The sequence below is a fragment of the Phacochoerus africanus genome, chromosome 9 (assembly GCF_016906955.1).
Source record: "Phacochoerus africanus isolate WHEZ1 chromosome 9, ROS_Pafr_v1, whole genome shotgun sequence".
Taxonomy (NCBI): Eukaryota; Metazoa; Chordata; class Mammalia; order Artiodactyla; family Suidae; genus Phacochoerus; species Phacochoerus africanus.
In genome coordinates, this window is record NC_062552.1 from 53813095 (window position 1) to 53835829 (window position 22735).

General features: G+C 50.0%; 1 protein-coding gene across 2 annotated transcripts in view; it reads right to left on the bottom strand.

The window, feature by feature from the left end:
* Positions 1 to 22231, bottom strand: part of ALPK3 (alpha kinase 3) — a 49207-nt gene extending 26976 nt beyond the window's left edge. The window contains exons 1-4 of one of the 2 annotated variants that reach the window (XM_047795075.1): positions 22060 to 22231; positions 17008 to 17046; positions 12110 to 12231; positions 27 to 144 (exon numbers count right to left, since the gene is read on the bottom strand). In XM_047795075.1, coding sequence (XP_047651031.1) covers positions 27 to 144; positions 12110 to 12231; positions 17008 to 17046; positions 22060 to 22202 — 422 coding nt within the window. In that variant the 5' untranslated portion in view covers positions 22203 to 22231. The remainder of the gene's footprint in view (positions 1 to 26; positions 145 to 12109; positions 12232 to 17007; positions 17047 to 22059) is intronic. The other variant, XM_047795076.1, reaches the window with a different exon arrangement.
* Positions 22232 to 22735: the final 504 nt, after the last annotated feature.

Consider the following 22735-nt stretch of genomic DNA (forward strand, 5'->3'; position numbering starts at 1 on the left):
GAGCAGAACAGGCCCCTGCCCCTCACCTGTAGAGCTGCAATGTGTGACGGTTGCCCTGATGGGTGATCTGGTATTTTGGCAAGCCACAGTAGCGGTCCAGCTCTGTGTCATCCTTGTACCAGGTCACCTCTGGCTCCGGGTACCCTATGAAGGAAACAGGAGATTGGGTTGCAGGAAGACTGGTTCCAAAATAATGGGAGGAGAGGACAGGATGCCATGGCTGCCCCAGACCACCTGAAGGGACTGGACTGGCCCACCCCCCACCCCCAGGCTTGCAGGAAGAAGAGGACTATCACAGGGCTCCGCCTATTTCTAGAAGCTAGGCCTGATCAAAGCTAAAAACTGTTCCTCTTCAGCAGCTCGAAGACAAATATAAAGGAGAAACTTCCTAGCCTCTGGTAAGAAGGGAAGCAGGGAGCTTCCAGAAAGTGTGGCTGGTAGTAATAAGCTTCCTCTCTTCAGTGGCCTGTTCTACATCCTCAACTGCAGTAACAGCTCTATGCGCAGAGGTCCCTTCCCAGCCCCAAGTGTCAATACCACTGCCAAGAGCCCTCCTTCTTCCATTCCAGGTTCCTGAACTGTTAGTATTATTTGACGACACAGCTAAAACATCCATCCATCCATCTGTCCACCCATCCACACCTACCTTCCCACCCATTCCCTGCCCCTCCTCTCTGGACTTTCACTGTGACAGTCTCATGTCCCTGCCTCCCTGGCCACATAGTTGAATGGGCCAGTAGTGGACACACAATCAGATAATCTAACCCAATTCTTGGACCTAGTATTTGGGAATTACAACCTAGTGACAGTTAACTCTAACGTTTGGAAATAACTTTGAAGGGGTACAACCATGTTTTGCCACATGCACTGAGAAGCACATGAAGCTGATCTACAGTGAGATGGCAAATGAAGTTGATGTTCAAGACAGAATAAGAGGGGAGTTCCCGTCATGGCTCATCATTAACAAACCTGACTAGTATCCATAAGGAGGTGGGTTCCACCCCAGTCTCACTCAGTGGGTTAAGGATCCGGCATTGCTGTGAGCTGTGGTGTAGGTTGTCACAGATGTGGCTATGGCTGTGGTGTAGGCCGGCAGCTACAGCTCTGATTCGACCCCTAGCCTGGGAACTTCCATATGCCTTAGGTGTGACCCTAAAAAGAAAAGGGGGGAGAAAAAGAATAAGAAAAGGGAGGAGTTCGTGGCTCAGTGGTTAACGAATCCGACTAGGAACCATGAGGTTGCGGGTTTGATCCCTGGCCTTGCTCAGTGGGTTAAGGATCCGGCGTTGCCATGAGCTGTGGTGTAGGTTGCAGACACAGCTTGGATCCGGCGTTGCTGTGGCTCTGATGTAGGCCGGCGGCTACAGCTCCAATTCAACCCCTAGCCTGGGGACCTCCATATGCTGCGAGAGCGGCCCTAGCAAAGGCAAAAAGCCACAAAAAAAAAAAAAAAGGAAAAAAGAAAAGAAAAGAAAAGAAAAGAAAAGAAAAGAAAAGAAAAGAAAAGAAAAGAGAGACAGAGAGAGTCTCAACATCCTTCCAAGTACTGGCTCCACTCCTTGGCTGGGCACAGCTATACTCCTACTTGTCAGTTCTAAGCCTTACCAATAAATTCTGCTTCATTTCTTAAGCTGACTCCAATTAATTTGCAATGTTTAGTAGAAATCAAAGACTCCTAAAATATATTCCTGTAGGTATGTGCTGACTGCCAAGCAAGGGTTATAAATAAGATACAGAAGCTTGACAGACAAGGGGTCTGCCCTCAGGGTACCTACTGCACAATCGAAAAACTTAAGACAGGTCTCCTCACAAGGTAGGGATGCGCCTACGTGTGTGACACACACGCTGCCTTCACTACTGTCTCCAGATAAACTGCCCACATGCTTACTAAAGAGCCCATCTCCTCTTGCCTCATCCAGGACATCTCTCCAACAATTATTCCTCCTTTGCTGCATCATCAAGCTTTTCCTCTCCCATATCATTCCCATCAGTGTACAAGCATCTGTACTGCCTCCTTTCTTTTAAAAGAACTTCATTTAACCCCACATCCTCCCCTAGCTCCTGCCTATATTTCTCTGTTCTCTCCTTTACAGAAAAATTCTTTGAAAGAGTTGTCTGCACTCGCGGTCTTCACTCCCTCTCCTCCAGTCAAGGGACTGTACCCACCCCTGCACCAGAACTGCTCTTGTCAAGGTCGCCCAGGACTTGCACACTGCCACACCCACGGTGACTCTTCTGCCTCATCTACACAATCCGTCAGCACTGACCCTCCTCCTGAAACCACTTGCTTCTGGACATGACTTTTTCTGAGTGCTCTTCCTAGGTCACTAGCCACTCTTCTCATCTCTCTCCTTTCCCCCCACCATCGCCCCTCAGCCTGTAAGGGTCAGATGTGCCAGGGCTCAGGCCTCTGAACCACTTTCCATTTTCTATCCATACAACCTCAAGGATCTAATTCTGCCCCGCAGCTATATCCTCAGGACTCCCATGTTTGTATCTTAAGCCTAGACTCTCCCCTGAACTCGTGGTTCTTATTTCTGACTGAGTACCTGACACCTCCACGTGGAGGTCTAATCAAATGCAACATGGCCCGAGCCAAGCTTCTGAGTCCCTTCTCCAAGTCAAGGCCCACATATCTCAGTAAATGGCAACTTCATCTTCCGGATTTGGCTCAGGCCAAAAACCTGGAAGTAATCTTCCATTCTTTTCTTTTTCTCACGTCCACTCCATCAGAGAATCCTACGGGCCCTCCCCCCAGAATACATCCAGAAGCTTACCACTTCATTCCCCACCACCAAGCTGCCTCATCGCCATCATCTCACACCTCAGTTTCTGCAACAACCTCCTAGGCGACCTCACTATCTCCATCCTGGCCAGAGTTCAGCCCTTTCTCAGGACAGCAGCCAGCATGAGCCTTTTACAATAAAATCAACTATGAGTTCCTGTTGTGATGCAGCGGAAACAAATCCGACTAGGAATCATGAGGTTGCAGGTGTGATCTCTGGCCTCGCTCAATGGGTTAAGGATCCGGCATTGCCGTGAGCTGTGATGGTAGGTCACAGATGCAGCTCAGATCCCGTGTTGCTGTGGCTGTGCTGCAGGCCGGCAGCTATAGCTCCAATTTGACCCCTAAACTAGGAACCTCCATATGCCGCGGGTGTGGCCCCAAAAAGACCAATAAATAAATAAATAAATAAATAAATAAAGCCAGCTCATAGCACTCCTCTGCTCAGAACACCGCAATAGCTCACATCATGAGGGCCCTCATGACTTGGGCCGAGTTACTACACTGGCCTCTACTCCCGCTCTCGGCCTTGCTGCCACACCCCAGCCACAAGGCCCTGCCGGCTGGCCTCTAACACCATGTGGGAGCATTACATCTTGCTTCTTCTGGCCCCTGTTCACACATTACCTCCTTGGAGAGGCTCTTCCTCTCACCCTGTGTGAGACAGCAACTCTCTCCACCCGTCTCCCTGGCCCTTCTCATCCCTCTTACAATGTTTCTTCTTTTTCATGGAATGCATTGCTACCTGACATATTATACCTTGATGAGTTTGTTAGTTTACATCCACCTTCTCCCACCCCCACCCCCATCCCCCAATAGGGAAAGAACAGCACCGTGACTTGCCCATGTTATTTGCTATGTCCCCAGTTCCCAGAATAGTGCCTGGTATGGAATCAACACGCATTAAATATTTATAGATGAATGAATGAAGCAAAGCACTAAGGGCTCAGGGTACAGAAAAGGGAACAAGCACCTCTGGCTGAAGAACCAGGAAAGGCTTGTGGCATGAGCGGCATTTGATATGATCGTGAAGAGTGGATAGAATTTCAGAAAGCATGGGTTCAGTGCCTGCACTTCCCTTTCGAAGCACTAATCACGACACTGTAATTGTTTCCTTGTCTGTCTCCCTCCTAGACTTGCGCCTCATGAGAGTCAGAATCACCTCTTCTTCACAGTCACATCCCCACCACCTCAGACAGTGCCTGGCACGTGGTAGTTCCTTCATACAAACCTGCTGGCTTCATGAGTAAATGAGTAAGGGAACGAGTGAGTAAACATATCGGAGGTAGGTGGGGAGGGCATACCTGAGAAGGGAGCCAGCACAGCAGAGTGTGGGGAGGAAGGCCGAGGGCATGTTAGGAAATAGGAGTAGGGAGCAAGGCAGGCAACGCTGCAGCGTGGTAGGCCAGGAACAAACTCTGGGCAGCCCGGACTGTAAAGCGAGCCCCGTGTTTCCACTGTGCGCTAAAGCCCCTGGTTGCATCACTGTGCGAGTCCTCACCATCCTGTAGGATGACCTCATCCCTGCAAGGGCCCAGCTCACAGCCTGCCTGCCTGCCCCATGACCTGCCCAGTCAGGCCTCCTCGTCCAGGGCATCCGAGTGCAGGCAGGCTGGGGCAAGGAGGGGGACACTGAATGGACCCCATAGCCACAAGACTGTGCCTCTTCACAAAGCGGGGGCCAACCTGCTGGCTTAGGGCTCGATGGCAGCACTGAGTTGTAGAAACAACTCTATTTAGAGAGAAAACATTTCCTCATCCCCTGGATAATAGGAACTGTATTCTAAAACACACGAAAGCAAGGGAGGTGCTTTACCTCCAGGTGCACACACACGGATGCCCATGTGTGTGCCCACAGCCTGATAAATGTGAGTGTACACACACACACACACGCACATACACACACACACACACAGCCCTGGCTAGGAGAGCCCACAGAGCTCTCCTGTGACCTTCCCTCTTCCCCTCTCATCCTGACACCTCTGCGTCCCTCCTAGACTTGCATCCCATGGGACGTATGCCTGAGTCCAGAACTCAGCTCCAAGACTTGTAGCCTCATCCTAACCATCCCCAATTTCAAGAAGCTTAGATTCAGGAGAAAAATAATGATGACTATAAATTGAGAGTTTTCAAAGAGCTCTCAAGATAAAATTTCATCTGGCCTTCATAACAAGCCTGTGAAAACAACTGCAAACATTTATCGAAGACTTAACTATGTGCCAGATCCTGAGCTGGACATTTTTCCTGTATTATCTCATCTAATCATCACAAAAATCCTAGCAGGAATGTACTGTTATTAATCTCCAATTTAAGGAAGAGGAAATTAAGGCTCCTGCCCAAAGTCATTCAGCTGGTATGGGGAAGAGCTAAAGTTCACATCCCTCTCGACTATAAAACAGACAAGGCAGGTGTTTGATTGAGACTTGGAGAAACCAAGTAACTCACCCAGGGTCACACAACTGGCACGTGACAAAGTCCCTGGTTTCCTTTTCCGTGTTTTAATTTTCTTTCTGCTGGGGATCAGTATGCAAGTTTCTGCCCTTAGCAGTCATTATCTTAGGTTTATTTCTCTAAAAAGAGTTTCTTCAGGAACTTGGTTCTGTCTAATGGCTATGTCCTGCTGTCCTGCTGGCCAGCTGTCACTGCCTCCTTCCCCTGTCCCAAGATACACACACATGCACTAACAGAATCTACAACAGAGGTGATGAGTTGAGGAGAGTGGGGTAAGGGGGTCACCATGCTGGGCAGAGATGGGCAGCCTCTAAAACAGTGGCCCTCTGGCCAGAGGGGCCGTGGGGGAGACAAGAGCCAAGAAGCCCAGGAGGCACCTTATCCCCCAAATGCCTGCTCTGAGAGGGAAGAACCTCAGGCTCACACACCACTTTTCCAGGTCCCCACGGGCTCCCTTCAGTGCTCAACCAGCAGGGGCACTGGCACAAGCTCTTCTTCCTCACCTGGACAGGTTCTGACCAACCACGGAAGCACCACCTACCCCCAGCAGGGCCTTGCTTAGACCCACTCATCACAAGCTCATTAGGAAATTCTACCAGCAGGGTGGGAGGCAGAGAAGCAAATGTGGTCACTCTCTCTCCAGCAGACAAGCCAGGAGCACCACACCAGTCTCACATGAAGGCCAAGAGTCTCAGCTTTGCATCCATCTACCATCTTCCATTCCAAATAGGGGAGACACAATTTCTAGCCCCATTTTCTTTGCTCTCTGACCACTCTGTCTAACCACTCCGCTTCCCCTGGCTTCTCTCCTACAGTCTACATTATCTCCTGGTTATTTGGGAAAGGCTTATTTGTAGTGCACTATGATGATCACAGAGACTTCTTTCTTCATCGGGTAACCTGAGATATTTGATATATGTAGCAGGAAGGGGGTGGAAGGAGGGAACTAGGTACAACAATGGACTAAGGTATGGATGTTAGAGATACCCAGAGCCCTGGAAATCTTACAGCTTCAACTGGCAGTGCTGTAGATCTTGGCATGGCAGGTGCTCCTAAGCAGAACACCGCAGCCCTGACTCATGGCTGGTCGTCATGAGACGTGGTTATTGTGGCAATTGAGGAGATAAGAATTCATTCCTTTGAACTGAACCTGAGACAGGGAAAAGCTTATTCTTCTCATGGTGACACTGAGGGTATTCAATGAGATACACCAGAGCAGTATTCCACACTGCTCTCAAGAGTCCACGGCTACAAAGGACAGCATGGAAGGAAAGGAGGAGGGAGGCCCCCTCAGCAGCTGCTGCTGTCAAGGCACTGAAGCCACAGTTGAAATGAATAGGCAATGTGCAAAGAGGAAAAGACTCTGATTCTGTCATCAGCATGGTCAGGGTCGCCGTGGTCATACTGGCAAATATGTGCTGAGTGCCTTCTTCATGCCTGCACCAGAGGTACGACGTGTCGGGTGTGTGCTCTCTCCCTCAGAACTCATGGTCTCGTTGGAGAGACAGAAGTATGAACACAGAAGCTGTACTGTGAAAGACAGAGCAAGCGCTCTCTGTGGAAGTGCTGGAGTTGACCTCCTGGAAGATAAGCTGCTTGAGCTGGGAATTTGCCAGGCTTCTAGTTAAAAAAGGCAGTACAAGCACACTATCTATTTTCACTATGTCCCTAAACCCTACACTAATGAGATTTTTTTTATTTAAAAAAATAATAATAGGGCACCCCCATCATGGCACAGAGGAAACGAATCCAACTAGGAACCATGAGGTTGTGGGTTTGATCCCTGGCCTTGCTCAGTGGGTTAAGGATCCGGCGTTGTCATGAGCTGTAGTGCAGGTCGCAGACTTGGCTTGGATCTGGGGTTGCTGTGGCTGTGGTGTAGGCCAGCAGCTACAGCTCCAATATGACCCCTAGCCTGGGAGCCTCCATATGCAGCAGGTGGGGCCCTAAAAAGACAAAATAATAATAATAATAATAATACCACAATGAAAGGGAGAATAGGCAAGGAGGGCCCAGGAACAACAACACTTTGAAAGCTGGAAGCAGAAGAAGTAGAAACTGGCCTGGCAGACCCAAGAGAGCTTAACCCTAAGATGAGAAACTGAGAACTACCAGAAAAATCCCCAAAGGGCATAGGAACTGGCAACCTCATACCTCTGGAACTGGAAGTAAAAGGAAAGAAGGAAAGGTTGAAAAAAGGTATGGAGGAGTTCTCGTTGTGGCTCAGCAGGCTGAGAACCCAACTAGTATCCATGAGGACGCAGGTTCCATCCCTGGCCTTGCTCAGTAGGTTAAGGATCCAGTGTTGCTGCGAGCTGTGGTATAGGTCACAGACATGGCTCAGATCTGGTGTTGCTGCGGCTGTGGTGCAGGCCAGCAGCTGAAGCTCTGATTTGACCCCTAGCTCAGGAACGTCCATATGCTACAGGTGTGGGCCCCCCCCCCAAAAAAAAAGGTATGGAAAACAATCAGAACCCTGGATCCCCTCACACACTCCATACCACTGGGTGACTGCTGCTTCCCCACCATGGCCAAAGATGCAGTTTAGTATCTGGAAAGGTAAAACTTTGCCCTGAGAGTAAGCCGGCAGGGTAGAGGGCATGAATACTCTAGGGAAAATCATATCTATAAAACAAATGCCTTATTCTGAGAGCCCACCCAGCCCTCTAATCTGCATAGCTCCAGAGAACTCTGGCAAGACACTAGAAGAGTATTCACTAGGAAATCTGGCTAGTCCAAGAGGAAGGAACTAAAGGAACTTACTCTGTCAGGTCCCAACAGTGGCAGCCAGATTACCCTAGAGTGAAAACCCAGGCCCTTCTTACTTGCTTAGAATTTTCAAGCAGCTTTTTAGTCTCCTACTCTTAATCATTATCTGACAGCCAAAGATTCCTAGACATCTAAGGAAAGCCTATAAATAGAAGATGAAGGACCAAAACAACTAAATAGAAAAAAGTAAATAGGAAGAAACACAAACTGTGCAGGACATGTAGGAAAACTATCAATACTAGTCTCAGAGAGCTAAGAGAAAATATTACACTCATGAAAAGAACAGGACACTATAGAAAGGGATTTAAAAAGAGCTCTTAGAAATTAAAAATCCAATAGAAGAATTGAAAGATAACACTGAGGAAATCTCTCAGAAAGAACAAAAAGACAAACAGATGAAAGGAAAGAAAGAAGAGAATGAATCAAGAGAAACAGATATGCATGTAACAGGAGTTCCAGAAAGAAACAACCGAGAAAACAGGGGGAAGAAATCAACATCAAAATGATCTCAAATTTCTCAGAACTAAAGGCCATCAGTCTCCAGACTGAAAGCGTCCAAGCACGCCCCAGGATGAAAAGACACCCGTATCAAGATACATTATTATGAAATATCAGTACATGCTTCAAAGCTTCCAGAGAGAAAAACAGGTCTCATGCACAGAATTAGGAATCAAAGCGTATTCCTACTCTGAAGAGTAACACTGGAAAGCAAGAAGGCAGTGCAACAATGTTTTCAGAATTCAGAGGGAAAATTATTTTCAACTTAGAATTCTATACCTAGCCAAACTTTCCACTGAGCATAAAATAGGAAAAAAAGCATTTTCAGACACAAGTTATCTAACATTTACTGACCATGCACTCTACCTAGGAAGCTGCCAAAACAAGAACGTAAACTGAGAAAGAGATGAGGGAGTTTCCCGGTGGTCTAGTTAGGACTTGGCATTTTCACCACTGGGTCCAGGTTTAATCCCTGGTCTGGAAACTGAGGTCCTACATTAAGCTGCTGCATGCTGCAGCCAAAAAAAAAAAAAAAAAAAAAAAAAAGAAAGAAAGAAAAGAAAGAGACAAATGTGGAACACAAATAAACAGGACATCCATCACGAGAGGTAAAAGGAATCTGTAGGAGAATGGCAAAGAGAGATCTTTGGATGACAACTGGGTACCAGAGACAAAGAGCAACTAGGTCATACTGGAGTAGAATGAGTCAAAGAAGAGATAGGTTGAGAGCTTGTCATCACAGTGTCTCCCTATGCTGTACCATCTCTGGGACCTGAAGAAGTCACTGGAGAATGTAGCTCCATAAAGCCAGAGAATAAACCAAACAAAAGGAAGCCAGGAAATTGAGGAAACTGAATCAAACTCAGAGAAAGGCCAAGGGAAGACCCAGGATAACAGCTGCATACAGGCCTAAAAGGTCATCAGTTCAGAGAGAAGAACAGGGATGTCTCCACGGAAAGTAAATGACAGAGAACTGATGCCACTGACTCTGTGGAAAACTGCTTTAAAGGACTATTAGAAAGTATAAGGGAATTCCCTGGCTCAGTAGATTAAGTATCTGGCATTGTCACTGCAGTGGCTCAGGTCACTACCACGGCATGGGTTCGATCCCTAGTCCTGGAACTTCTGCATGACAGAGGTACAGCCAAAAAAAAAAGAAAAGAAAGACAGTATAAGAAAAATTAACAATGGACACTAAAAAAAGCTAATTAAATGAAAAATTAAAGAAAGTACTAATGAGGGAGAACAAAAGAAAGAAATATAATCATAGTATATTACAATGTTTAGTTATGAATAATATTGCATAGACATAAGGTTAACAGACAATCCTGCTCTAAGCAAAAATTATGATATAACTATGTTGAGAAGATAAGTGAGGGGAAGCAGAGGAAATAAAAGCAAAGACATAATTCTCTATGTACCATGGCAGGAAGACTAGATAGTATCTAAACTTGAAGATTCAAAAGTTAGCAGTAATCACATTGCACTCAGCATTGTAGCAATGTATGCCCACCAGAAGAAAGAGCTAAAGGCTGCAAACAGTTGGATCTGGGAAGACGAGTTGGTGGGAGGGGCGAACTGCTATATTTTGCTATATGCATTTTAGTATAATTTAAAGTCTTTTTTTGGAGTTCCCGTCGTGGCTCAGTGGTTAATGAATCCGACTAGGAACCATGAGGTTGCGAGTTTGATTCCTGGCCTTGCTCAGTGGGTTAAGGATCCAGCATTGCCATGAGCTGTGGTGCAGGTCACAGACACGGCTCGGATCCCGAGTTGCTGTTGCTGTGGCTGTGGCGCAGGCCAGTGGCTACAGCTCCAATTGGACCCCTAACCTGCGAACCTCCATATGCATTTTCTAGGGTGTGGCCCTAGAAAATGCAAAAAGACAAAAAAAATTAAAAATAAAAAAATAAAGTCTTTTTTTTTTTCCTTGCTTTTTTTTAGGGCCTCGTCCCCATGGCACATGGAGGTTCCCAAGCTAGGGGTCTAATAGGACCACAGCTGCCAGCCACAGCCACAGCCACAGATCCAAGCTTTGTCTGTGACCTACACCACAGTTCCCAGCAACACCAGATCCTTAACCCACTGAACGAAGTCAGGGATCGAACCCGCAACCTCATGGTACGTAGTCGGATTCATTTCCACTGGGCCACGGCAGGAACTCCTAATTTAAAATCTTAACTATATGCATATATTAATTTGCGAAGGTAAAAGTTAATTTTCTTTAAAAAGAAGGCTTAAGGACTTCCTACATAGGGACAATAACATATGCACAAGTACAGAGTCCTGAAAGAGCTGAGTTTTTCTAGAAAACTATTAGTACCACAGTAACATCGTAGATGCGGGCTTAAATAAGCAGCATAGATGCTGCAGAGAGCAAAAGTAGTATCTCCTCTTCACTAGCGTTGTGGGCTCTGGCAAGTCAGCTAACCTATTCCAGTTTCCTTCTCTGTAAAATTCAACTAAAAATACACTGACTTCACAGGGCTTTGCAAGAAATCAACAATGGAAACAGACAAATGTGTTATGCTGCACAAAGGTAAGGAGTGCAGGTGCAACTCTGCATTCTGTCCCTGGGAAGTGTCCTCACCTTGGAGCTCCAGAGGGTTCGGGGAAAGGGACCCAAGGGACCCCAATCCCAGAGAAGCTGTTTCACTGGCTGGTACAGACAACTTCCCCAGAATCGGGGCATGTCACAGCTGGAAACCACTAGTGCCTTTGATTTACTGAAAAAATAGGCTTTCAGAGGGAACCTTGACCTGGTGGCTGCATAGCTGGGAGAGATGAGCACCCACTGGTGAGTACTAAAGGCCCTGAAGCAGGTCAGGGTTAGTGCAACGGGAGCCCTGCTGGGAGGTCTGGGGGAGGGGCAATGCCCAGGGCCGGATTCCCCTACTCTCACCCCTTTACCCTCCCCTTCCTATTCTGCCAACTTGTCACTTCAAATTGCACTATGGAGTTGGGTGAAATGCTCATAATGCTCATCTTGATTTCTAACACTTACATGGCACTTACTGTATGCCAGGTATTTTTCCAAATGCTTTGCATGTATTGATGCATATTCAGTCTCACGTGAATTCTACGAAGTGCATAGTATTATCATCCCTACTGTACACATGAGGTGCTGGGAGGCTATGTAACCTACTTGGTATCATGTAATCAGAGCCAGCCTTCCAAGCCGGGCAGCCTGTCTCCAGGGTCTGCAATCAGAACCACTATACATCACTGTCTCTCAGACTCGAGACTCCCAACCCTCAAACTGCTCAAGTACAAGATAGGGATACTTGAGGAGATGGCCCTCAAGACCTCTGGAGAGCTTCTTGCCTTGGAATATGGTTTGTCAGCCATGTTTGTGTGCCTGAGGGTGAGGAGCCTTGAGGGAAGATAGGTTTTGAAGAAGAGCAGGTGTATATGTGACTCCAGCATGGGAGGGGACAGGGACACTTCCCACTCAGCGAGAGTCAACTGGAGAGAAAGCTAAGAAGACAAATGTCAACTTGCATGGTTCTTACACATAGCCAACCCCTCTCCACCCTGTTCCCACAGCCCCCTAGGACCCTAGTCTGTGCAGCAGCCCTGAAATGAGTCATAGAGAGGCCTCATTACCTGTGACGATGCAGGTGAATCTGACGTCGCTGTCCTCAGACACAGCCCGGGACTTGAGTGTGGTCTCAAATAGCGGCTGGGTCTCCTCTGTTAGCTGAGCAATGATGGAGCAGAAGGTGCTCCTAGGAAAGGCAAAGAACTATTCAGAGCAGCCTTTCCCCCATCTTCACCGCATGATACCATAGCCCGGCGCTGTCCAAGGCAGCTTAAGTCTTACCGTGTCCAACCGTCATCTCCATGGCTCCAACACCTGGCAAGCCTTTCTTCAAGGAAGCCCAGGCCTCTTGGCCAGGTCGGGAGCAAGGATGTTACCAAGGGGCTGGATGGAATCCTGACCCCAACCCATTATAACAGGCAGGCTTCTGAGCATGGACCAGGCTTCTGAGCATGCCAGACCACCAGGCCTTCTTGGGGGGCGGGGGGGGAGGGGGCTTGCTTCACACTCCACCTTTCATCTCCAGGGGCCTCGTGCACGGGGGAGACACACATACAGGTAGGCCAAGCCTTGGAGATGGAGACCCCAGCAGAGCAGAGCCTCCATTCATGCTACAGAGGGAAAAGCCACCAACCCCAAGAATGCATAGGTCCTAGGAGCTCAGGGGCCTCTCCTAAAGCTTAGGCTGAGAAGAAGAGCCCTTGCATTGGTGACTATAGACCCAGAGTAGAAAAAGAGTAAGCTGGCCGATGCCAGGGGTCTAGACCCAATGATGGTCTCTAGAAAAGAAAGACTCAAATGAATTCTGACCCTAAATAGGGCTGTGGACCTACAGTGGAAAGCCAGCCATGGCTCCCTTGATCTATCCGTGGACACCACATGCTCAAGTGAATACATGGCTGGCAGCTCCAGAACCAAACAGCAGGACTGCCAAATCACAAACAGATCCAGCCCTGCAACAGCTAGGGCTTTTAGCTCCCTCGTGATAGTCCACCTCCCAGAACTCAGGGGTATTTCTGGGATCACCGAGTCCGGCAGAGACTCACCAGTGCTGCGTGGCATTGACAGTCCTCTCCTGCCTGCACACACGAAGCACACCACCATGCCAAACCCTTTTACGGGCCAGCAGAGACACAATGCATCCCTAGGCGTGACATGTAACCACACAGCCAGGTGGTGTGGTGCACAAGCTGTGCCCAGCCCCCTCCCCCTCCCAACTCACGCACCCTATGGTGAGCAGCAGAGAGGACTCTGAGGGGAAAGGTGGAGATGAGCAGGAGGAACTTCAGTGGGAAACACAAATAATCATTCAAAGCTGCCTCCCCTGCGCCTCAGAGGAGGGGGCAGTCACCCACAGGCAAGGTGTCTGCACACGACCTCTCCACCAGGGCCAGGTGAGAGTCTGTGGGAACATAAGCCAATGGGAGCTACTCTGTGGGGAGGGCGCCCACATTCCATTTCTCACTTCTGTGGACATCATTCTGGACTGGAGTTTGAGGAGAAAGATTGCATGCCAGGAAGAGCATCTAGAATCAAGTAAGGCTTCTGGAATGACAGGGATCCAGGTGTGGTTTCTGGTCAGGAATGTGGATGCCTGGGCCTTTGGGGCATTGACAGGAGCCCTCCCGACAAAGATTACCCAGGAAGGGGAACCTCACTTCTCACGTGCCTGAGTGCCTAAGAACTTACTATCTTTTCCATCCCCCTCTTTGTTTTATTTATTTTATTTATTTATTTATTGCTTTTTGGGGCCGCACTTGCGGCATATGGAGGTTCCCAGGCTAGGGGCTGAATCAGAGCTGTAGCCACCGGCCTATACCACAGCCACAGCAACACAGGCTCTGAGCCACGTCTGCGACCTACAACACAGCTCACGGTGACACTGGATCCTTAAACCACTGAGCAAGGTCAGGGATTGAACCTGCATCCTCATGGTTCCTAGTCAGATTCACTTTTGCTGTGCCACAACAGGAACCCCTTCTTTCCCCTTTTAATCCAAGCAAAAATAGAGGGTCCTTCAAGACTTGGACTATCAACTCCCTGACACTCAGGAATTATAACATCTAGAAAATTTTATTGCTGCTCACATGCGAACAGCAATTTCTGACTTTGGGGAATACCAAATCCAACCAACAGTTTCTAGAGGAAACTGTTGTGTCAAAAGTAAGCAGACTTCTATGGTTTTGCAACTAATTCAAAACATCCCCAATTATGTTCTCCCTACATAATCTGAAACCTACTCTACTCATGAACATGAGCCTGGATCTAATACTCAGCTTAGGCTCTTAGGGATGAAGCTGCTTGGGGAAGTCTAAGAAAATAAGCTACTGAGTAAATAAGAAAACAGGGAAATTATGCTTCAAGAACATTTGCAGAGGAGTTCCCATCGTGGCTCAGCAGAAACAAATATGACCAGCATCCATGAGGACACAGGTTCGATCTCTAGCCTCACTCAGTGGGCTAAAGATCTGGTGTTGCCATGAGCTGTGGTGTAGGTCACAGACACGGCTCAGATCCTGCGTTGCTATGGCTGTGGTGCAGGCCGGCAGCTATGGGAACTTCCATATGCTGGGTGTGTGGCCCTAAAAAGACAAAAAAAGAAGAAAAAAAAAAGAAAATTTGCAGAGACAAGTAGATATTCAACAACAGGTAGTTATATTGTACCAAATGCTTATACTGAAAAGTCATAAGCAACTGCTGAAAAGCATAATGAGAAGAATACCCTCTAGGGAAGAGGGTCTGGGGTGCATCCAGGGGACAGGGAGAGTCACTGCACACACTCGTATTCTACTGAATGTCACCCACTCTCTGTTCCCACTTCCCAAACCACTCCAATGCGGGATGGACTCTGAGTGTGTTGCTTCCTGCTCCCGCTGGAAAGCCCGGAATCCCACACATCTAGAAATGGGCTGGTCCCACCCTGACACCCCCAAGTCCTTCCAACTCTGTGATGTTATAAGGATATCACAGCCTAATCATGTGTCTATATATAACACCAAAATTGGGTTTTCAACATATTCAAAGGAATCTAAGCCTGCCCTTAGGTTTGGTTATTTACCTTGTTTTAAATAAACTTCCACAGTTTCCAGTGTGGCTCAGTGGGTTTAGAACCCAAAATAGCATCCATGAGGATGTGGGTTCCATCTCTGCCCTCACTCAGTTAAGGACCTGGCGTTGCTGCAAGCTGCAGCACAAGCTGGCAGCTGTAGCTCCGATTCGACCCCTAAGCCAGGAACTTCCATATGCCACAGGTGTGGCCCTCAAAAAGAAAAAAAAGAGAAAAAAACAAACTTCCAAGATCTGCTCTCTTTCAATACTTACACACGCACTTTGAATTAGCTGTGTTATCGCCTCTTCTACCCCCTCAGACAGTGAGTAACCCAGAGCAAAGGTTCCTTAGTATTCACCCCCATCAGAGGAAACATACGTGGTAGCCGTGGTAGCTACTAATTGTGTCTGTAGACATTATTGGCTATTCAACAACCAGTTAGCTACTCAGAAATAAACTGGAGTTCCCATCGTGGCTCAGTGGTTAACAAATCCGACTAGGAACCATGGGGTTGTGGGTTCGATCCCTGGCCTTGCTCAGTGGGTTGAGGATGCGGTGTTGCCATGAGCTGTGGTGTAGGTCGCAGATGCGGCTCAGATCCTGCTTTGCTGTGGCTGTGGTGTAGGCCTGCAGCTTCAGCTCCGATTAGACCCCTAGCCTGGGAACCTCCATATGCCGAGGATGCGGCCCTAGAAAAGAAAAAAAGAAAGAAAAGAAAAGAAAAAAAAACTGAGTAAATAAGCTGTACCCAACTCTCCCCAAATCTACTGGAATCTGGGATGAGGCCCAAGCAGTGGGAAGTAGCCAGGAAACGTTACCATTTTGATCAGAACTGTCAATTCGGCCAGGGGTAGAGAGCTATCCCCAGCTGAGAGAGCAAGAGGACAGTCATTCAACAGATAAACCCCAACCTTGGGTCTTCTCAGGCCCTGCCCTGGCTCAGAAGCAGATTCAATCGGGAGCTTGGGCTTATCAGACACAACTTAGAATAGATTTACAAGGAGATCCTGCTGAATAGCATTGAGAACTTTGTCTAGATACTCATGTTGCAACAGAAGAAAGGGTGGGGGAAAAATGTAATTGTAATGTATACATGTAAGGATAACCTGACCCCCCTTGCTGTACAGTGGGAAAAAAAAAAAAAAAAAAAAGAAGCAGATTCAAAGAACAAGCTAAAGCAGGAACATGCTAACATGGTATTCTCTGACCTTAACAGAGTTCACAGTCTTCGGGGGGTGGAGAGAAGCCAAAGGGAAGGGAAATTCAGAGAAAGAGATGATAGAGGGAGAATTTAAAGAGAAAAAAAAAAATTCTTTAGGAGTTCCCGTCATGGCTCAGCGGAAATGTATCTGACTAGCATCTATGAGGACGCAGGTTCAATCCCTGGCCTTACCCAGTAGGTTAAGGATCTGGCGTTGCTGTGACTATGGTGTAGGCTGGCAGCTACTGCCCCAATTCGACCCCTAGGCTTGGAACCTCCATATGCTGCAGGTGAGGCCCTAAAAAGACAAAAGAGAAAAAAAATGTTTAGGGCAGTAGCCATGGTTAGAAGATAAGACAATAAGGTGTCAAACCCAGATATGTGGTTACAAAAACCATGAAGACCTAGGATGGAGGAGAACGGGTTACATGACTGGTGGCTGTCCTGGTCCCGTGGTGGCCCTCCCAGGGGTGCAGAGATACAGTTGCAGGCATCTTTTATTTCTGGGTCCCTGTATCCCTTTCAAATGGTCCATGCAAGCATTGACTGTGACTCACGTGAGTGCTCTCTCACACCCTCCCCAATCACCCTCCAGGCCTCCCTTCACCCCATGCAGCCTGGTTAGTGCACAAGCAGTCACCCAGAGGCCCCTCGATGCCCAGACCCAAGAAAAAAAGCAGTCAGAGAAAAATGTAATGCAATGGTGCCTTTACCTTCCAGAGCTGGGGTGAGACAACCGGTTGCTTGATAAGCTAAGCAAAAACAGCAAACGGAATCATTAGGCCAAAAAAGCAAGGAGAGGAGGAGGCGAAATCAACAACAGTCGGCAAAGTATTAATCGGCCGCCATCTGGGGCCCAAAGGCCTTTCTATTAAAAGGGACCAGCTGTCTTAGTTGGCCTGCTCCAGTTAGCAAGCGGCCTCACCACCGGACACCAAAGTATCTGAAACCAAAAGCTCGTTAAATGCAGCCGTGTCCAGGGAAATGGTTAGGCAGGGAGGAGGCCCCTTAGGACTGAGCTTTGAGAAAGGTGTGTCCCAGTCTCTCGAGTCTCTTATGGCTGCCTGGTACGTACGCTTTGCCACCCGCAACACGCCAGCTTGGGGGCGGCTCCTGCTTCAGTGCTTGGCCTTTTTGGGGGAGAAGGGCCCCCATTCCTGGAAATCCCCTCATAGGCTGGGAAGGAGACAGGTGGCTTGGAGGACACCCATGCTAAAGTACGGTTAAAGAGGACACGCAAGGCAAACCAGCTGGGAGAGTGAAGAAGAGGAGAAAAACAAAGCGGTTAATTCAGCAGGAGCCAGGAGGCACCCATTTCGGTCAGACCAGCACAAGGCCCAGTGCACTCAGAGGCCCTGATCATCCCTCTTGCCCCGGGGGGCAGCTGAAAACAGACTCCAGCTAAGGGCTGTGCAGGCCCCTGGGAGGCAACGACCCACAAGGCTGCCCTTTAGTAGAGCCAACTTCTGCCTCTGCCTCCACCTGTCCTAACACAAGCACCTCCAGTGGAGTCTAGGTCCACTATCTCCCACAGCTCTCAGGGCCCCCCCCATCCACATTCACTCTCTTCAGCTGTCCCTACCATGATAACGGCTCTCCCTTCGTTACCAACAGCCCAGCTTGCTCAAGGGAATTCTCAGTATCTTTATAACCAAAAAATCCAAATTCATCCTCTACCCAAAAACGTGACTTCCACTCCAGCGCTCCTGCATTTGTGGATGCCGCCAGCACGCTCTCAAAGTCCAAAGCCGTAAATCTACCATTTTGGACTCCTTCCTCTCCCTCCCAAGACCCAATAATCAATCATCTGAGGCCCTTCTTTCTCCTTTTCTCTCTGTTCCTGCTGCTATGTTAGCACCTAGACCCTCATGGCTCCATATCTGATGAACACCCCAACCCCCTTCTCCTTCACCCCTCACATCACACCATTTCTCTGAAAAAAAAAAAAAAGCTACAATCCCCCCACAGGATATTGAGCCTCGACTCCTCGACTGGGCACTTAAGGCCCTCCCTCCCCTACTCACACACCCTCACACATGGACTTCTACTTCCCAACACTCAGATTCCACTGTAACCAGACCTATCCCCTAACTGGCACGGACGTGTCCTTTCCTGGCCTCTGAGACATTACCATTGTCTTCCCTGCTTGGAAAGCCCTCCATCTCTTCCTTCTGCTCATCTAAATCCTGCCCAGCCAGCCTTCCAACCTAGCTCTTTCCGTAGCTCCTGTAGCTCTTAGGACAGTGCTAGGTATACAGTGGGCCTTCAACAGCTGTTGTATGGAAGGAAGAGAGAGAGAGAATGAGGGGAGAGGAGGGAAAGGAAAATTAATCTTTCAAACTGGAAGGGAGAGTCCTGTCCCCCAGAAGGAACTGCAGCTCCAGAAGGCAGCCACCTTTGCTCAGAGCTTTAAAAGTCCTCCAGAGGCTGTGAGGGCAGGACCTCCCACGGTTTCAAGGCACTGGCCAACTCATCCTTTCCTGATCGTGAGCTTCCTTGGCCTTTCTCCTTAGAATGGAGATACTTCTCCTTTGTTCGGTCTGGGTTTCTTCCCTGGGAAGGAGAAGGAGAGAATCAGCTCCCTAACTGAGATAGAAAATGACAGGTTCCACCTGCAAGGAGGCAAGGGGCTGAGCTGTGATTAGTGACCCCTCCCTGGCTCTCTCTAAGGCTGGTTGTGACGCTCTGCCCCCTGGAACCACTGTCTTGCTTTCTCTAGGCCTCACCCTTACTTAATTAGCCACATCGGGAGGAGCCATGGGAGGTAGAGGCACCCTGTCTTCAGAAGGTGGCTGTGCCCTGCTGACTGGGCCAGAGGTAGGCTCAGGGCTCTTATCCAGGAAGGGAGCTCCCCGTTTATGGACTGTAAGAATCAGAGGAATTGAAAGCTGGGATAGAAAGGCCTAAAAGACATTTTAATGCTCCCCTCATTATAGAGAATGGGAATTCAAGGCCCAGGAAGGAAAGGTCTCTTCATAAAGAAGAAAAGTATCCCTGGGAGCAGTGCAGTGAGGGAACCAGGACTGGCTACAAAAGCTAGAGGCCTCCCATTCCTCTCAGCTTTCATGTATCCTGGGATATAAAAGAACTTCAGAAAGTCCTAATCTGATGCCTCAGTTTCCCTGGACAACCTACCTGACCCAAGCAGAACAGAAGAAGTGTTACAATGTTATAGTAAATATCATGACACTCTGCTGCTGCTCTGAGCCCGCTTGGACCAGGGCATCTAAGAAAGGAGGGGTCAGAGATTTCTGGAACTTCTAAGTGTCCCTCAGAAGCAAGTTAGTTATAACTGCATCCACACAAGGAGTGGTTCCTTAACCTGCTCTGGCCTACCCACGCCCACCTACCTAAGAGCTGAGGTACTAGAGGCTGGATACCCTAGGAGGCAAGGCCTAGAGTGCGGTGGGACTATTTGCATGTTGGACCTCTGACCCCAGTGATTACTGGAAATATCCTGGAGCTGACTATGGACTGGAAACCCCTCCAGGGTCAGGGGAAGGAAAGGTATGCACAGGAAGACAGGTTCTAGACCTGGGCCAAGGCTTCTGGTGGCCTGGCTCCCAGTCCAGCTGTCTCTCAGCTCCCACAGGGCAGCCCACCCTCCCAGGGGCCCATGAGAATGATGACTCACAGGCTCCATGATAGCTTTGTATCACAGTAGACCCAGAAAATGCTGAAGTCAAGAGTGAGTGGGTGGGATGGGATTTGCCTCTCAGTCAGGACTGTGGGATAGTCAGGTTTCAAGGGGCAGGGGCCAGTATCAGCTGGCAAAGTCTTCAAGGGGGCCTATTCCCAGCCTCACAGGCAGTCGGGCTGCTCTGAGAGAAGACTATAAGGTTGCCTGCTCTAGTCAGGCCTTGCTAGAGAACCGGGAACTTCCCACCCCATTTACAGCCCCATTCACTTTCACAGTATATCCTCTTGGGCCAGAGGCTTCTCCAGAAGTGAGGTAAACCTGGGCTTCCTTGTCCCTCAGGACCTGTTGGGGAGGGGGGTGTCTGTGGCCAGCTGGCAGGGGCAAAACATAGCCCACAGTCCTGGGCTAAAAAACCCTCTCTCCCAAACTGCCCCAGCCCTGCCCCTTTAAATGTTCAATGAAAAGAGTCTCCATTTAAGAGCACTCACTCACTTAGGTCCCAAAGGACTTAAGCCAGACATTTTTTACCCATCTGCAGTTCTCAGGCTGACATACTGCTTTGTGCTCTTCAGATGTGCAATTAAAATTTATCTACCACACAACTGCTCAGCCAGGCAGCTAGAGAGTGGACACAGTGTCCACTCTTCAGCTTTTTTCCTAACAGCCGCCCTCTCCATTCTGCCTAATTTTCAAGTCGCCCCACTGCTGTCTCTAAGAAGGGCCCTACTTCCCTCTTGTACTTGTTCCGCTGATGTTGACAAAGGCTGGACACAGGAGGCAAAGCCCAGACAAATCATTGTGACAAGTATGAGACAAGTGTGAGGCTGCTATAAGGCAATCAGCTTCACCATGGGCTGGAATAAATACACAAATTTCCTTCCAGCCTTTCTATAGAGCCCATGGTCAGGAGGAAGGGGCATTCTTTCTTGGCAGCCAGGGTCCTTGCCGAGTCTGACTCAGTCACTCACACCAGCCCTCAGCCCTGTCCTAGACATGTGACACCATTTGACGAGTTTTATGCTGAAACCGGTTCCGGTTACATTTGAACTTTTCCAACTCCAAGGTCAACAGAACTCAGCCAATCCACGAGGAAGTGCCTGGGACTTTTCCTGAATGTCCTTGATCTGTTTTTGTGCTGTTTTAAGAACGGAGGACAAGAGGTCTCTGGACAGCTTCTCAGAGGAGTGGCTGTTTTCGGTCTAACCTACGACAAGCCAAGTGCTGGGGCTGTGACACAACCACAAAAGCCAGCCGTCACAATTCCCTGAGGAGTAGGCTCCAGTGGTGGAGGGAGAAGGAGTGGCCGGGAGGGGGCAGGAAGCATCCCTCTCCAAGGCAATGCACGTGTCCCCACGGGCCAGTGTGCCTTTGAGTGCCAAAATGCCTCTCTATTGTCTGTGTCCTTATATCTGTAGGTGGCCGAGCTCCTAAAACAAAGCATCCACACCTCTTTAATTAACTCTTGGAAGGGGAGTAAAGGGTTCATCAGTTCAGCCTCTTCCCTTGGCATCCCATTGCCCCCAACTGGGCAGGGCACTTGGCTTCCTAAGAGCCACAACCGCTGAATTTTCAGGCAGGACCAACCAGCAAGCCACCCCTTCACGTCAGCAGCCCCCACCAGGATCCTGGGGAAGACCAGGGTTCTGGGCCCAGAGGGAAAACCGTCTTTGTAGTTTATTTCTTCCTGGCGAATCCCAAGCCAAACAGCCCCCCACCCCAGGGCAGTGGCCCTGGCGTCCCCTCCTGCCTCCCTGCTGCTCGCCCACTCCCTCCCTGCCAGCCCCGAGGAATTTCGGCCTCCCCTGCCTTCCTTATCGCAAACTGTGGAATCTGAAGCCCGGGAGTAGCGGCGGCGGGGGCGGTGGGGCGGGAGCAAGGGAGCACAGATAAGGAGAGCCTTCGGGGGCCCCCGTGAAATCACCCCGAACTAGGGCCCCTCTCGTCCCCTGAGCCTCTCCTGGCCAGAGGCCCGAGGTTCACGGGCCCTGAGAGGGCAGGGGAGCGGGCCCGGCCTGGCCGTGACCCGGGCCTCGGGCCTCCAGCCGGCGCGGGGGGCCCATCCGAGGGCCTCACTCGAGGCCTCTGCCCGCCCGACGCCGGCCCAGCCCCCCCGGGCGCGACTCACCTGGTCTCGGGCCGCACGCTGAGCAGGTAGCTGCGGCTGGCGGGGCTGGGGATCCACACGGGCCCGTCGTCCTCGCCGTCGTCCCCCGCCCCGGCCCGTCCGCCCGAGCCCCAGCCCCGGCTGGACACCCTCCGCGACCCCATGCTGCCGCCGGCCCGCACTCGCCGTCGGCTCCCGCCCGCTCTCCAGGCCTCTGCCCGCCCGGCTCCACGCCGCTGGCCGCCGCTCCCCCTCCCGCGGCTGACGCGCGCCCCTATTTATAGCCCCGGGGCCGGCCGTGGTCACCTGCTGCTGTCCCTCCCCCGGCCGGGCCACCGCGGCCTCCCAGGCGCCGGGGGGCGCCGGGCCGCGGAGGCCCCGCCAGGCCTTGCCGGAGGGGCCGACTCCGGGTCTCTGGTTTCTTCCCTCAGCCGACCGCCCGTCGGGTGTACAGCGCTCCCACCGTGCGCCTCCTTGGCGGCGGTATGCTCCCGCTTCGCGCGCGCCTCTGCCTCAGCAGCGGCGGCGTCCGACCCTCTCTGAGCCGAAGGGGAAAGGGTGGGGGTGGGGTGCGCCTCTAGAAAGGGACCCAGCACATGCCCCTAACAGGTCCCTAGGACCCTAGCTCCCTAGTCACCTCCCTGCCCTGCCCGCGCCCCGTTTTGAAGGTGTGGAAGCTCCGGCTGTGCGGCCTTGG